Source organism: Colossoma macropomum, unplaced genomic scaffold (genome assembly GCF_904425465.1).
Source record: "Colossoma macropomum unplaced genomic scaffold, Colossoma_macropomum, whole genome shotgun sequence".
NCBI classification, from domain to species: Eukaryota; Metazoa; Chordata; class Actinopteri; order Characiformes; family Serrasalmidae; genus Colossoma; species Colossoma macropomum.
The window spans coordinates 42,816,679-42,834,393 of record NW_023494805.1 but is presented as its reverse complement, the minus strand read 5'-3'; the positions used below and the strand labels follow the sequence as shown (position 1 = coordinate 42,834,393).

The 17,715-nt window shown below is 41.3% G+C and overlaps 1 protein-coding gene across 1 annotated transcript; it reads left to right on the top strand.

Moving 5' to 3' along the window:
- The first annotated feature begins 2,745 nt into the window (after positions 1-2,745).
- Positions 2,746-12,404, top strand: LOC118826285 (complement C1q-like protein 2). The gene is made up of 4 exons (XM_036597213.1): positions 2,746-2,864; positions 5,404-5,481; positions 7,466-7,600; positions 11,851-12,404. The coding sequence occupies exons 1-4, from the start codon at positions 2,792-2,794 to the stop codon at positions 12,126-12,128; spliced, it is 564 nt and encodes a 187-aa protein (XP_036453106.1). The 5' UTR covers positions 2,746-2,791; the 3' UTR covers positions 12,129-12,404.
- Positions 12,405-17,715: the final 5,311 nt, after the last annotated feature.

The window sequence follows — 17,715 nt, the reverse complement described above, 5'->3', positions numbered from 1 at the left end:
TTTGTGTGCTTCCCACAAATGATTACAAGTCTTAATTTTACGAGAAGCTGTCCTCTGCCCGGACAGGTACAAGCAGAAATCCGGTAAATGCCTTTTGGCAATGTTTGGCCTTTTGCCTGGCTCCTTGTAGTCCGCTTTGATGAAAAGTTTGTTTTGATTCCCACATGTCAATCAGGAAAAGTTTTTATGTTGTTCTGTTGGTTTAGCCATGCTTGTGAATTCAGTCAGCTCAGTACATTTTCCTTTCCCACCCTGTTCTTCATGAACTTTCCTGCTGTATGTACAAACAGTATCACCTGTTCATGAAAAAATAAACAGGTTTAAGTAACAATAAGTGGCTGTTAAACTGTTTTATGGGTGAAATCCGTTAAAGACTATGAGGTCTGTAATGAAAATGCCCAGGATGGATTCAGCCCTGAATTTATTCGCAAAACAATCAAATGTTGGGAACTAACGTCGGTAATTTACCGACTTAATAATAATAATAAACTTAATAATGTTTAGGTCTTTTCTTTGATTTTTCTATTGCACATTACTTTGTTCCTGTTACAGTTTTAGTTTTGTTGTCTATTTTAATTTTTTTCTCACTTTACTTGATTGTTTTATTTGTTTTTAACATTGCAAATCTGCTGAATACAGATCTGCTTCATTCCTTTTGATTTGATGTTATTTGTCTTATAGTTTCCTAATTGGTTTTTATTTCTGATTTTTCTTCATCTTATGTACTGTTTTAATAACAATTTTTGTTACTATTTGATTTGATTTGCTTTACATTTACTGTCACATTTTTTTTTTTTCAGACCCTTTATTTATTTAATGCTCAGCAACATTTAAAATGAGGGTCACCATCAATGCAATCCAACTTTCTGTAGCATTGCTGTCTGATGTCATAGAGAGTCTTCTGACCTATATCATCACTGTCTGATGTCATAGAGAGACTCCTGACCTGTAGCATTGCTGTCTGATGTCATAGAGAGTCTTCGGACCTATATCATCACCGTCTGATGTCATAGAGAGACTCCTGACCTGTAGCATTGCTGTCTGATGTCATAGAGAGCCTCCTGACCTATATCATCACCGTCTGATGTCATAGAGAGACTCCTGACCTGTAGCATTGCTGTCTGATGTCATAGAGAGCCTCCTGACCTATATCATCACCGTCTGATGTCATAGAGAGACTCCTGACCTGTAATATTGCTGTCTGATGTCATAGAGAGACTCCTGACTTATATCATCACCATCTGATGTCATAGAGAGGCTCCTGACCTGTAGCATTGCTGTCTGATGTCATAGAGAGCCTCCTGACCTGTAGCATTACTGTCTGATATCACAGAGCATTACTGTCTGATATCACTGTCTGATGTCACAGAGAACCTGCTGACCTGTAGCATTACAGGAAGACGCATGACTGAGTCAGGTTTGCAACATGAGCTGAGAACGATAACAGGCCATCCAGAATCACAGCAGGGATCTCTCAAATGAAATGACAAGATCATGATGAGGACCTGTAGGATGAACAGCAGCTCAGTCTTGCTAGGATTGAGCTTCAGGTGGTGAGCTGCCATCCACGAAGAGATGTCAGTCAGACATGACGAGATGAGACTGGAAACCTGGGTATCTGAAGGTGGGACGGAAACCATTAGTTGAGTGTCATCAGCATAGCAGTGGCAAGAGAAGCCATGAGAGGATATTACATCACCAAGAGAACGAGTGTCAAGTGAAAAGAGAAGAGGGCCCAGCACCAAGCCTTGTGGGACACCAGTGGAGAGCCTGCATGGAGAGGATGTGGACCCTCTCCATGTCTGCTGGAGCGCCCCTCCAGATAGGACTTGAACCACTTCCATGCAGAGCCAGTGATTCACGGTTGGGGTCCTGGAGCTGGTTCTGAGTAAGAAAGAGAGGCAATTGATTATATAATTCATATTCAAGCATTTATGAGAGGAAAGATAGGCGTGATGCCAGTCTGTAGCTGTTGACATCTTGACAGAGCTGTCAACCATGGGCTTCTTCAGGATGGGAACCATTCTTGCAGTCTTGAAAGTTGAAGGAACTTTAGTCTTCTGACCTGTAGCATCACTGTCTGACGTCATAGAGGGCCTCCTGACCTGTAGCATTGCTGTCTGACGTCATAGAGGGCCTCCTGACCTGTAGCATTGCTGTCTGACGTCATAGAGGGCCTCCTGACCTGTGGCATCGCTGTCTGACGTCATAGAGGGCCTCCTGACCTGTGGCATCACTGTCTGATGTCATAGAGGGTTTTCTGACCTGTGGCATCACTGTTTGATGTTATAGAGGGTCTTCTGATCTATAGCATCACTGTCTGATGTCACAGAGAGCTTCTTGACCTATAACATCACTGTTGGATGTCTTAGAGAGCTTTCTGACCTGTAGCATCAGTTTCTGATGTCATAGAGGGCTTTCTGACCTGTTGTCTCACTGTCTGATGTCACAGAGAGCCTCATGACCTTTTGTAAAATCAACAAAACGTGTAATTGGATGGGGGGAGATATTCAAACTTTTGCATACACACTACAGACATTGTATGTAGTCCTAAAAAGTGCTGAGTATAAACCATCTGTCACTTCGCTTCTCATCTGCTAACATCAAATAAATGAATAATTCAATCATTCCAACAATGTGCCAGCCACACCTCCTCCTCCTCTCCAATCAGAGCTCAGTATGAGCTCCTTCCTGATTCTGATTCCTCTTATAAAGCCGCTCAGCCGTAGAAAGAAAGCAGAAAGAAAGAAGCAGAAAGAAAGAAAGCAGAAAGAAAGAAGCAGAAAGCAGCATGGAGCAAAAGCTGGACCGCATCGCAACTGAGTTCAGAGATCTGACGGGGGATCTGAGGAGAGAAATCAAAGGTAAACAGACTCTCTCTTAGCCTGTCTGAGATATTATAATTATAATAATGGATTATTAAACTAAGCTTAGTTTCTATTCGAAAACCCGGATCACAGTGTTTTGCATATTAGGTCAACATACAGAGTATTCATTATATGTGTTATGTGTGTTATATTACATGTTTAACCCCGAGACACTAACAGAGAGAGTAATAAACTAAATATCTCGCTGCTGTCGAAAGAAAAGTTTTTCAGTTTTTGACATATTCTTTAAATCAAATGTTGGCCTTTACATTGTGTGTAAATTTCATTATGAATGGATCAAAAGAAACGACCCAAAATGACTTGGAAAAAACTCTGGTTCCATTGACTTACATTAAAAGTAAGTAGGTTTTTTCCTTTTCCTGTAAAGTTACCATGTTGGAGATACGAGGTTTTCTTCCGACAACAACAATATACAAAATCATCATTTATAGGGTACTTTCTTTAGGGAGGAGTCTGTCCCAAACCCTAACCCCTAAAAAGACATTTTTTTGTATTATTATTATTATTATTATTTTAAGTCTTTTAATTTCTTTTAAAGTGAAGTAGAAAGATTTTGATTTATAATGATTTTAAAATTTTAAATAAAAAAGTTTCATTCAAAAAATCACTACTGAAACCCAGAGTTTCAGTCTGTAGGCAGAGCCTTAATTTAGCCACGCCCCTGCATTTCAGAGCAGGACGTGAGGCTGCATCCCTGTCCCTCATGGCCACATGGTGATCAGTTAGATCCCATTGTTTTGAAGTAAATGTGTCCCAAAGTCTGAAAATCAGTGTGGAACATTAAGAATCGTCATATTTTCTGCAGTTCAGCACTTTTTAGTGTTTTAATGTAAAATATGATGATTTTCTGTGTGAACAGCTGTTCAAAGCTGTGTTTGCTGAGTTTCTGAGCTCAGCATTGTGACAATTGTCACTGAAACAGTCACTACTGACACATTTGGTACAGTTTGGTAAAGTGTTATGATTGGTTTGGTAGGGACAAAATGGAATGTTTAATCATTAGTTTAATAAAATAATCATAATTAAGGTTTAGAGTCACTCAGAGCAAAAGGATTTCAGTCTAAAGTCCAAGATCAGTTAAAAGTCCCAGATGTGTTTCAGCTCTGACTTTGAACTGGATCAGTAGAATCATACATATATTTTTTTTAATGATTTTTTAAAGCAGCTACAGTTGATGCAGCCGCATGTGTTCAAGAAGATCCCCGCCACTGCAAAGCAAATGTGGCCATTTCCAGCTATGTGTCCAAATATTTTTGAGTGTCCCCATTTCTATGCTTCATACAGAAGTAATTTTTGACATTCCTGGTCAAATCCTGAAGTTTTAAATCATTTTTATTAACACAATTTGAGAATTTCAACTTATAATTAATCTGAGTACCACTCAAATTCTAACGCTAATTTCCATCTATGGGAATTTCATTGTAGTGTTAGTGCCATGCTAGCTGTGGTATGCATTCACTTTGCACATGGGGTTTTGTACTATTTAAGCCATCTTAGGTATATGAAGCTTCTAGCAGACATTCAAGTATGTTTTACAGGGAATCCTTCAGTGAATCTTAATTGAATATTGTTGGAGGAGCCTGTTAGCCTGTTTGCTATCTGCTGAGCTGATTATTCTAGACATAAACAAACCCTTTTACTTCATACACACACAACTTCTAACAGCTTCATTTTACCTTGTACAATTACAAATTCACTACAAACGTACAGTTGTATGCAACACTCCCTGTCAAATGACGTTGTTGCTGATTTCCCAGGTGAAAATACATTAACAGATCCTCTACAGAGAACAATTTGGCATTTTCCTGCACATTTTAGTGAATAATTTCTATTTATTTGTTTCACAAAAAAAAAAAAAATAAAACATGAAGTATACATGGCCAAACAATGTATACAGGCCACACTTTGTGTTTCATTTTTTCCAGTATGATAAACTCAGCAAATTAACAGTAACTGTGTATTAAAATGTGCAGATGTATATTCTCTGTGGAGAATGTGTTCACTTATTTGGTGTGTTCACAAATTTAGAATTTGACCAGGGGTGCCCAAACCCTTGCGTATCACAGTATGAGCATTGGTGAGATCCTGATGGTGTGGGTTTCCTCTCTTTCAGTGATGCACATAAAAGTAATTTTAGTCCTTATAGCTCCCCCTTGCTTTCTGCCCATTGACTACTGGGTTAGGCATCCCCTGTGACCCAGAAGAATAGAGCAGCTTAGAAGATGTGTGTGTGTGTGTGTAGCTCCCCCTTGTGGGGAATGTAGACACTGCTGAACACAGCTTTAAAATGACCTGTGAATAATCTGATTAGCACTCAAATTGTAAGGTAATCACAAAGCTGATTTACCAAGAATATAAGCTTTAATTAATGATTTTTTAAATCTAGTAATCAATTTTAATCAAATAATCATGAAACCCTATATAATTTGTTCATTAATGTGACAAACCTTGTGTAAAACACTGAAGAACATTCAGACAAATGATTTAACGGCGCCAAACATGAACATCATTACAGAAGTGGGAGAACTGCAGGATGTAGTGAAGAGACTGAAAACTGTGGAAGATACACTGGAGGAGCTGAAGAAGGAAAAAGGTAAAAGTCTATATATGTATTTTATATTTAGTGCTCAAATTCGTTCCGGTCCTATAATCTGATTGGCTGAACTGCATTTGAAGTGCACTGACCACCTCATAGCAACTGAACTCTGCATCACTGCACCACGTCATGCAAAATCCTTATGCGATATGGCCAAAAATGTTATCACAATAAACAAAATTCATATCGTTTGATATTGATACATATCGCGATAGATGTCAAATAATTATTTATTTCGAGTTTGAAGGCTGATTTTTGCTCCTGGGGGGTTAATCGCTGTTTAAAACTATCCTTTATGGTCTGAACACGACAAACACTCACCAACCAGTGGAACATTTCACAGATCTGTCATGGGAGAGTGGGAGAAAGTGTCTGCTGAGCTGTTTTTACCAGCTGGAAGAGCACGGCTATTTTATAATAGTCATAATTTAAGAAAGAAAACAGATTATTTTTTGCTGTCTGGTGACGAGCGCTCGGCTACCCCGCTACACATGACATCAGTATTCAGACACCAGCTAGATGACTGGATTTCTCTATACTACCGTAGTAGTTAAAGTGGTGAACCGCAAAATATCAACACCAGACAAGCAGAGTCCTCCTTTCAGGTACATTTAAACTGAAAGCGGTGCTTTTGTGTCGTGTTTGATCTACAGTATCATCAGTTCCCTGTGTTGTGGAGTGACGGAGCTGCTTCAAGTTACCCAGCGGCTAAAAACAGCTAGCCTGGAAAGATAGCGCTCTCCTGCTCTCCAACGCCTCACAGCGTCCTAAGTTTACTGTCGTTTAAATCAGGGCTGTAATTTACATGAACCACTTTTTTCTTTCACTTTTGTTGCTTGTGAACGCACTAATACTTAAATATGACTGTCCGGGCGCTGTAACAGCGCTGTAGTTGTGAGGAGCAGACGTGATTTAAAGCTGCTAAAGCTGGTTAGGATGTTAGTAAAGAGGTGAGTTCACTGTAGGACAGTACAGTTACACCACTGATCTCGTCACTCACACTCGGTCACAGGAGAGCAGATCGCCGGTCGCTCCACTCAAACAGGGAATGTATAACTCCACACTTCAGCCGTTGCTAAAGACTCATCTTACTCGTGGCCCCCTCCCTCTCTAATCATGTAGAAAAACTCGGAAGTGCGCCCTCTCCTGGCGACAGCCGAGTAGTGTCGCTTTCCTTGCAGTAGAAAACACCACCACGGCTTTCACTAGAATGTGGAAGTGTGAGAGCGGTGTATTATATCGAACATTTATCGAACATGTCGTATTGCTCTATCGAGGAAAAGTTATATCGTGATAATTATCATTATCATTTTAGCGCCCAGCCCTACCTTGTGCTGTTAATGGATTAATCTTTGACTCTCATGCTGCTCACATGGAGCACCGAGTGAACTGATGAACTAAATATGCAATAAACTGCAATATAAAATTGTAAAGAATGTCACTTGACTGTCTTACACACTTGAAATGCCCATGTTTCAGTCAGAAGTCGTGTCAAACCCTGGCTGAATCCCAAATGCCTTGAATACTCCCTAAATAGTGTGCTGGCTATGGAGCTATTGAAATTCTAGCTTCTACAGACGAACAATGCACAATTTGTCCAGTATGAATGCAGCTGAATCCCAAATGATTTTTTATGACTATTTTTAGTTTAAAACTCCAGCAGCACTGCTGTGTCTGATCCACTCGCACCAGCGCAACACTCACTAACACACCACATCAGTGTTACTGCAGTGCTGAGAATGATCCACCACCCAAATAGTACCTGCTCTGTGAGGGTCCATGGGGTCCTGCCCACTGTAGAACAGGATAAAAGGGGGCTAACACAGTATCAGTGAAACAGATGGACTACAGTCTGTAACTGTAGAACTAGAGTAACACTAAATGGTCAGTGGAGCTGATAAAATGGACAATGAATGTAGATACAAAGTAAGTGTACCTTATAAAATGCTCAGTGAGTGTATATATTTGTATATATTCCCAGAGAAAAAGGTCGCCTTTTCTGCATCACTGTTGGCCTCTGGAGAGGGACACACTGGACCCATGAAGCCTGTGCCGTCACCACTGATCTACAAAAAAGTCTCCAGCAACTATGGAAACGGCTACGACCCAAATACAGGTACAGTATATGGGAATTAGTATCATGAAGGTCAATCATTCAGCCAATGAGCTGATCAGTTCACCAACCAATCAGCACTCAGTAGTAGTAAGGCTAACCAATCAGCACTCAGTAGCAGTAATGCTAACTAGTGAGCACATAGTATCAGTAATCCTAACCAATCAGCACTCAGTAGCAGTGATTCTAACCAGTCAGCACTCAGTAGCAGTGATTCTAACCAATCAGCACTCAGTAGTAGTAATGCTAACCAATCAGCACTCAGTAGTAGTAATGCTAACCAATCAGCTCTCAGTAGAAGTAATGCTAACTAGTGAGCACGTAGTATCAGTAATGCTAACCAATCAGCACTCAGTAGCAGTGATTCTAACCAGTCAGCACTCAGTAGCAGTGCTTCTAACCAATCAGCACTCAGTAGTAGTAATGCTAACCAATCAGCACTCAGTAGCAGTGATTCTAACCAGTCAGCACTCAGTAGCAGTGATTCTAACCAATCAGCACTCGGTAGCAGTGATTCTAACCAGTCAGCACTCAGTAGCAGTAATTCTAACCAATCAGCACTCGGTAGCAGTGATTTTAACCAATCAACACTGAGTAGCAGTAATGCTAACCAGTGAGCATGTAGTATCAGTAATGCTAACCAATCAGCACTCAGTAGTAGGGATTCTAACCAATCAGTATGGTGCCTGAGTACACAGCTGAACAATGAAATCAAGAACTGCAACATATGTGCAAAAGAAAAAGTGAACTTCCGAATTTCCAGATTGGCCCTGGTACAAAGTTGGAGCAGACCTCTTTCAGTTCAAAGATCAGCCGTACTTACTCATGGTGGACTACTTCTCCAGGTTCTTTGAGGTGGCAAAGCTCACTTCAACTTCCTCAGAAACAGCAGTTGAACACTTCAAATCTATCTTTGCACAGCATGGGACTGCTGCTGTTGTCTGCGTGGATAACGGTTCTCATCTAAGAGCTTCAGGAAGTTTGCTTTGGAAATGGTTTCCACAAAGTAACTGCAAGGCTGACTGCACAGTGAAGACTGTAAAAAAGCTTGAACTTCTTGAAAAAGCTAAATACACATAGCTTTCATTGATGGTGTATCGCTCAACTCTTCTACATTTACATTTATGTTTACAGCATTTAGCAGACGCTCTTATCCAGAGCGACTTACAGAAAGTGCTTTGTCTATCCAGAGAAACTATCTTTGCTAGTTACCAATAGATTAGAGAGAAAGTCGGTCCTGAGCTCAGATACTGCTAGAATCAGAAAGTCATTATTGACACCTAGAGAAAAAGGAACAGAGTTAAACACAGAGCAGTGCAATACAATACAATACAACACAATACATAAGTGCTGTACAATACATTACAATCAATACTTAACTCAGTGCTCATTTAAGTGCTGTATAAAGAGACAGTCTTCAGTCTGCGTTTGAAGACAATGAGAGACTCTGCTGTTCGGACAGCCAGTGGGAGTTCGTTCCACCACCTGGGCTCCAGCACAGAGAACAGTCTTGATGCTTGCCTTCCGCGCGCCTTGAGGGATGGCAGGTCAAGCCGAGCTGTACTCGAAGCTCGAAGGGTTCGTGGTACAGTTCGAGATTTCACCATTGCCATCAAGTAGGGAGGGGCTGGTCCATTTTTGGCTTTGTAGGCCAGCATAAGGGTTTTAAATCTGATGCGTGCAGCTACAGGAAGCCAGTGAAGGGAGCGCAGCAGTGGGGTGACGTGGCTGAACTTGGGGAGATTGAAGACGAGCCGAGCTGCTGCATTCTGGATGAGTTGCAGGGGCTTGATGGCTGCATTGGAAGACCAGCCAAGAGCGAGTTGCAGTAGTCAAGCCTTGAGGTGACAAAAGAGTGCACCAGCACCTGGGTGGCCTCTCGAGTGAGAAAGGGTCGGATGTTGTCCAGGATAAATCTGCATGACTGAGTTAGGTTCGCAATGTGAGTCGAGAACGATAACTGGCCGTCCAGAACCACACCAAGATTTCTTGCCTCTACAGACGGGACAATCAGAGAGTTCTCGAATGAGATGGCACGATCATGATGAGGACCTGTAGTTGCAGGGATGAATAGTAGCTCAGTCTTGCTAGGATTGAGCTTCAGGTGGTGAGCTGCCATCCATGAAGAGATGTCGGACAGACATGCCGAGATCCGACTGGAAACCTGTGTGTCAGAGGGTGAGAAAGAAAGCATTAGTTGAGTGTCATCAGCATAACAGTGATAAGAGAAGCCATGAGATGATATTACATTGCCAAGAGAGCTAGTGTAAAGAGAAAGGAGAAGAGGACCTAGCACCGAGCCTTGTGGGACACCAGTGGAGAGCCTGCATGGAGAGGATGTGGACCCTCTCAATGTTACCAGATATGAGCGATCCTCCAGATAGGGCTTGAACCACTTCCACTCAGAGTCAGTGATTCCAAAGCTGGTGAGGATGTCCAGAGGGATTGTGTGGTTGACCGTGTCGAAAGTTACCGAGAGGTCAAGAAGAATCAGTACAGATGACAGACAGGCTGATCTTGCTGACTGGAGCTTCTCGGTCACTGCTATAAGAGCAGTTTCTGTTGAGTGCGCTGGTTTGAAGCCAGACTGGTTGGGGTCCTGGAGCTGGTTCTGTGTGAGAAAGAGAGACAGTTGATTATAGACTGCACGTTCAAGAATTTTTGAAAGGAAAGAAAGGAGTGATACCGGTCTGTAGTTGTTGATATCAGAGCTGGCAAGCATGGGCTTCTTCAGGATGGGAAGTACTCTTGCAGTCTTCAAAGTTGATGGAACTTCACCTGATGACCAGGACTTGTTAATGAGAAAAGTGATGAAGGGCAGTAGATCCTTGGCTTCTAGCAAGTGGCCCAGCAGCCCAGGCCATACCTCATAAAAACATTAGTATCTTGCGGAGGAACAGAACTCATCTGGTGACCATGTCTCTTGCCAGAGGATCTGTCTGTTAGCTCTGTGGACCCAGCTGATGCCATACCACTCCCGAGCCCCACTGCAGAGACTCCTCACTTAGCAACTGGACAAGAGAGAAGACACCTAGAAGGAAAGCGCAGTCTACCAAAGCACCTAAAAGACTTTGTTAGCAGCAGGTGTCTTTGGAAACACTGGGTGAGCGCAGTGAATAATCCCCACATTCAGAAGACAGTTGGGTAGTCCACCCCAACTTTCTAGCAAAAAAAAATGTTGCATACATTTTAGTTGAGAAATGTAAAGGGAATTCTTATTTGGCCCTCTGACTTTCAAAACAAAAGTAACACATTAGAATTCATGGACTTAAGCTGGGATAAGTGAGTTAAGCTATTAGAAAGCTATTATCTCAGAAAGAGGGATGTTGTAGTATGCGGTTGTATCATGTGAATATTTGCAAATAATGTAAAAAATGGACATAAGGCAGAATGTTCAAGCAGCTGCTCAAGCTCATTTCCAGTTTATTAGTGGGACCTGAGATAACATAACGCAATGTCTCAGAAATTGATGTTTATAAGTCCAGGAGAGCTTTAGGGGGGCTGAGCACCCAGTGAGACCAGTCCCCCCCATTTATTTTTCTGATCATATCTTATATTATTCTATAACATTAATTAGCTGCTGCGCATACAGACAGTACTAATCCAGCACCTTGGCTTTAAAATCAATATCTAGGCCCACCAGTGGCACAACAGCTCACTTCTCTCACTCGAATTCAAACAGTGGACCGCTGTTGATTGACAACCTGCAACATTAGCTTGCTATATAAAAACACATCAGATAGTTAACGATAACAACATAGAGAGTAATGAGAAATGAGGACTGCTGCTAATGACTGTAATGTGTTGGTGCAGAGTGATAAGAAAACCTCGTCTGTGCTGCTGTACCTACACGCCCACTTGTGGTCCACGGCCCAGTGTTTGAGAAACCTTGTGTTAGAAATCGTAAAACAGTGTCTCAGTCATCAGGCAGTGAATTCATAACCATTTCATGTAGGAACTTTCTGTGAGGGAGCTTTTAGAGGTGGACGTCTGGTTCCTATCACCACCACTGTGAACAGTTCTGACTCGGAGCGTTTCACACCAGACCACTCTGAACGACTCTGAACCGCTCTGTTTACATCTCAACCACTTTATTATTCAGAAATGTGAAAAATAATAGAGTTCCTTTTTAACCCTTCCTTGTGGACTTACTGCTGAATTTATGTGTAAAAGCAGCTTTAGTGTTTTTTTTATCCTGTTTCCTGAATGTCTGGTTTGATTCCTCTCTCTCTCTCTCTCTCTCTCTCTTTCAGGGATTTTCACTGCTCCGATTAAAGGAGTTTACTTTTTCAGGTTTTACGCTCACTGTCAGGGTGGCACCAAAATGGCTGTCAGCCTGTACAAAAATGATCAGGGGCAGTGCTCTGTGTTTCATGGTAAGCCTGAGTACCACGAAAACGCCAGCAACGGGACTGTCCTCACTCTGGAGAAGGGAGATCGGATCTACACCAAGCTCTGGGATGACAGCTGGGTGTTCGATGATCCAAACAGCTACACAAGTTTCAGTGGATTTTTGCTTTTCCCCCTTTAAACATAAACCTGAAATTCTGAAACATCATAGATTCAGCATTTACATTGTATGACAGCGTTTACATTACATTATAACTTCTGGGTGTGGGTTATATGGCAAGGTTTAAGCTAGATCTTACTTTTAAAATATTGGAGAAACTGTAATCAGACAATTTAGTCATTAAGGAGGGAAAAAGTCACGTGCATGTGGTGTGACTTTCAGAGAATGAATTTCGACTTACGCAAAGTAACACGGAGGGTGTGTATGACTGCCTACACAATAAAACTGACTGCTTCATTAAAACACGACTGCTATGAATCAATACACACACACACACACACACACATCTTACACATCTTCTAAGCCGCTTATCCTTCAGGGTCGCGGGGGGAGCTGGAGCCTATCCCAGCAGTTGAATCAGTACAGTGTTTGCTAAATAAAAAAACATTTCAGTCACAAGTCTCAAAGTACTGACCTGCAAATCTTTATTTATTTATTTTTCCCCATGGCTAACTTAATATGAAATTCAAGTAGGCCCTAATATATCGAAATATAGTGTAGCGCCCCTGTCCCTTTAAAACGAATATTTAAAGTTACACGCTGGTTATAAGGACGGGGCCCTGGGCTCTGTAAATATGCTACTTTTGCTATAACACCCACCTGCGGTGCTTGTTTTTTGGTCTTGTGGGCTATTGACGAATGTGTCTCCAACAGATGAATAGCACAGTCAGTTAGACTATATTTTAAGTGTAGTTTTCTCTTTCCTTAAAAAAACAAAATATTTAGTATTTTAAATACTTCAATCTGTCTATATAAACTCCAATTCACAGTGTGCTGGACTATATGGAGTCAAGAATTTAGCTTTGAACAGAGATTCATCTTTTCAGAACTTAAAATATTTCCGAAACATGTGCGCAGTGCCAATGTGTATAAAAATAACCAAAAGTCCCAAAGCTAAATCAATGAATAGCTCCAAACGGGTCAAAATAATAATAACAAAGCTGAGTTTGTGCTGGAAATCAACCCCAATGGTTTAGTCTTTACCCACGTTGCAGGCCTGGTTCAATGCTTGAGAAGGGTGTGGCCAGAAAACAATAACTGCACTGGCCGCTTCACTCCAGAAGGAGTAAAATAAAAGAAAACAAATGGGTAGCGCCACAGGACCTCAAACACCCACTCGATGTCCCTCTCACTCCTGTAACCCTACGTTCACATCGGCGGTAACTTTTCGCCTCTTGACGCTCAAATCGCTGGTCATTCATCACCTGAGAGCGTTTCTGAACTCAAGCGGACTGTTGGTTGCCATGGCCAGAGAACTTGTAGAGAGAAGAATTCCCACTCCGTAATGTCTTCTGGGTTTCTCAAACACTAGATGGCGCTCCGAGCGAGTCCAAAATGAATGACTTGAGATGGAGCGTTTGAGCAAAATCCTAGTTTATAAATGCTCAAACATTTTAAATATAAAATAATACATTCATTTCCTGAACACAGAACAGAGTAAAACATCTTAACACTGCTGTTAAAGAGAACCTTTAAACTCGAGTTACAGGAGTTTAAAACAGCGCCTGATGTACGTTCATGACGTCAGTGAGTGCAAACAGCCAATAAGCTGCTCCACTTGGCAGCCAATCAGCACTCAGTAGCAGCAATGCTAACCAATCAACACTCAGTAGCAGTAATGCTAACCAGCAGCAGTAATGTTAACCAATCAGCACTCAGTAGCAGTAATGCTAACCAATCAGCGCTCAGTAGCAGTAATGCTAACCAATCAGCGCTCGGTAGCAGTAATGCTAACCAGTCAGCGCTCAGTAGCAGTAATGCTAACCAATCAGCACTCAGTAGCAGTAATGCTAACCAGTCAGCGCTCAGTAGCAGTAATGCTAACCAATCAGCGCTCAGTAGCAGTAATGCTAACCAATCAGCACTCAGTAGCAGTAATGCTAACCAATCAGCACTCAGTAGCAGTAATGTTAGCGTCCTGCTCCCCAAAACCTGTTTGCTGTAGTAAAAAGGAAACATACAGGTGAGTTTTCTTTGCTGTTTTAGTGAAATTAATTCTTCTACTTTCTACAATTAAAGGAAAGTTCTCTGTCAGTAATTAGAAACTATTTTAACTTTTTGTTTTTAGCCGTTGAGCTCCATTCACTCCCATTCAATGACGACTCACTCTGCTGTTTTGCAGTCCTGTTTTTGATATAATGGGGGAAATAGAAAGTGGCCAGGCTCCTCATAAGCCGGCTCTGGCTCAGTGCTCAATCAGAGACCGGCTCCAGCTCAATTCCTAATAGCAGTCACCACATCGCTTCGCTCCTTGCTTGCTTCAAACTCTGCTCAACTTTGTCGCGTCGCCAAAGTTCGTGCCGCCTCCTTTTGCCAGAAATCGCCAGCTCTCACTGAAAATGAATGACCTCTGGCCGCTTTGTCGTGTCGTGTTGCTGCCACTGTGTATGCAGGGTAATGGGTCCACCCCTCTCGCCTAAGCTGACGCTGCTCTGGCGACGTCCCCTCCCTGCCTCATTAAGCCGGGTTCTCAGTTTCAGTCTCCGCAAAACAAAACATGTCCTATTTTGAAGGCTCTTTCACATGCGGCTGAGAAATGTGTCCTTCTTTTCCACGGCAATGAAGGATCCAGTGGGTGGATCCTTCACCAGCCAACATATCCTGAGGTTCACTGCGTGCCGGCGAGGATTCGGCGGCACCAGCAGAGCAGCGAACGGCAGCTGAGCGAGCGATACAAATGTTAAAGAAACAACCCAAACTCATCAGGAGCCGGCGGTGAAGCATCTCCAGCTCTAGTAAATGAAAAACTGAACTCAAAGTTTCTGGTTCCTTCTTTAAAGAACTTTAAAAGATTTTGACAGGAGCGGCGTTCCGTGATGCAGCAGTGAGGGCGGGAACAGCGGTGCTGTGACTCAAACAGGAAAACCACCATAGAGCAGGCGATGAAGAAACATGAGTATCTTAGGATGAGCACGTTGTCAAGGCCAACGTATTTTGCCCAAATTTTATTCCCTCGATATATAGTCCTAGTCTTGGGTCACATACATAAACAAGGTCCTCACCAATCACAAGGCTGATGTGGTTTGCCCCGCCCACACAGCGTGTGTGATCGAGTGGAAAAACATACAGAGAGAAAGCTAACCACCAAGCAAAAGCTAACCTAACATGCATGACTCAGCTATCAAGAACGTCCATTCGTCTATCCATTCAGTCAGCCAGCCGTGCCGTATCCAGCAGTTCAGTGAATTAGAACATTCTTTAAGGTTCTCCATATGAAAGCTGGGTGATGTTTTTCGTGAGTGGACACAGCGGGGTCTACAGTATCACCTGTATATGTAGAGCTTGTTTCACTACTTGCTTCACTCGCGCTGGTGTATTTAGTTCTTTGGTGCTTTAGCAGTCTGGGAGTGTTGGACTAAGGGCTGTCAATCAAGCCTGCTCATTAGAATATTAGGCCACGCCCAGACAATTCTTAGGTCACATCAGTGGTTTTCAAGCTGTTTTACTACATTTCTGTCTTGTTTTTTGTCATGAAAACTCATCTACGACTGAAGTTTCATCTTTTTACATCACACACACATTTTACAGACTCCTCAGGAGTGAAAGAGCCGAGTGAGATAGTCAGTGGAGAGTGAGGAAGTGTGTTTTAAAGTGTACATATACATTATAAATCTTCACGATGCTACATCTATAGAATTTTTAAAATAATTAATCCTATTCGGTTGCAGATAAATGTGTAATCTGTGTAAATTCATAGAATGAAGTTCTAATAAAATTGATATCCAGAATAAAATGCTAGAATAAAATTAATGTCCTGAATAAATTTTATAATCAAGTTAATATCCTTAATAAAAATCTATAATTAAATTAATATCCAGAATGATATTTTAATGAAATGAATGTCCAGAAAGAATTGATATTAAAAAACTAATATCAATAAAGTTTTAATAAAAAAAAACCCAAAACATTTCTACAGCTAGGCTAATGTCTGCTAGCACCTCCATGAGATTTTATTAGTATGTTAGCGCTAAGCTATCTGCGAATTCACATGAACGCTCTAGATTAATACAGACACTTGAATCTTGCAACAGACATTATCGTATATCTGAGCTTATATGTATCAATTTTTCAGTGACTCAGTAAAGAGTCCTGACATACACTCTTAAAAAAGGTTCTTCATCATTTTGAAGAACCATTTCACCATGCAACGAGTTCTTTGAGTTTTCATGGTTCTATATAGAGCCATTTTTTAACTAAAGAATCCTGTAGTGGTGTAGTGGAGTGTAGAGCAGCTGCCGCTGTTTTCCATTCCTAACAACTACCCGGAACACTGCTTAGACTACAGCTCAGTCAGTGATGTATCTGTTGTGATTGGTTGGTTCCACTGTGAATTCCTAATTATTTTGATAGTTAATCTAATGTGTAAGGCTTTCAGTCCAGCTCCTGAAGTCCTGACCAATGAGAGAGCAGGTTATCTACCTAGATACCACAGAGAGAACAATCCTGATTGGATCATGTTCTGTTGGGCGTTTTGAGAACCCTTTTGTTTTTAAACAAAACATAATACTGAAATAAAAGTAGTACTGCAGTACTTTCAGAGTTTAAATTTAAACATAATTCTAATCAATAAAAATGAACTAAAACTTTAAAACATCATTAAAATCCCAGCAGTCTTCTAGGCCTTGAGAGAATGCAGCTTGAGGGTATTAAAGATAAGAGCCCAGTGTTGGTCACCTCAGAATTAGAGCACCAGCACCATCTAGTGGACATTAACCATAACTCAGGTAATTCACCTGTTCACTATATGGACAAAAATATGATATTGTTATTATAACAGGCCTTTTGGTATTAAAACACTGATGGTGTGTGGAGTGTCATGTTATTGCAGAACTATAATGGAGTAAATATGGACTGGCTGAGGGTCAGCAGGTACTAGATTGAGACCCTCTGTCCTAGCAGCAGTAATTAACCCTAAATCTGAACCAGACTGTTTGAACTTTTTGTCTTGGGGAGCTGAAAAGTAAACACAAAATCAGTGGTGGACGAAGTACACTGAACATGTACTTGAGTTAAAGTAGAGACACCCAGGGTAAAATATTAATGCAGTAAAAGTAGAAGCTCCTCCCTTTAGACCTCCACTGGAGTAAAAGTACAAAAGTATTCACCTTCAAATGTACTTAAGTATGAAAGTAAAAGTACTAAAAGATTAATTATGGATCTGATGTTCTATTATCATTTTTGTAACAAGACTCGCTTCATTAACTAATTTTAGGTGAAAATACTCCAGTGTCTCTCTTGGTAAACCAGTCTTTAAAAGATAGTTGAAAGATAGTTTAAAGCTTTGAAGTTGCCTTTAATATCACCTAATTTCTTAGTTCAGACCAAGACATTATTATAACTATTGTTTCACTTTTTTCTTTCACTCCACTACATTTAAAAGTCACATATCTCATTTTTCACTCCACTACATTGCGTGAAATCTGTCGTTCCGTTTGTCTTATGTGTACATGCTTACATGCTTAGGTCTCTTTGGCAGGTAAAGCAGAACGGAGTTCATCCAAACACTGACTGACCATCTCACACAAAGCATCAGTGAACTGATAGAACA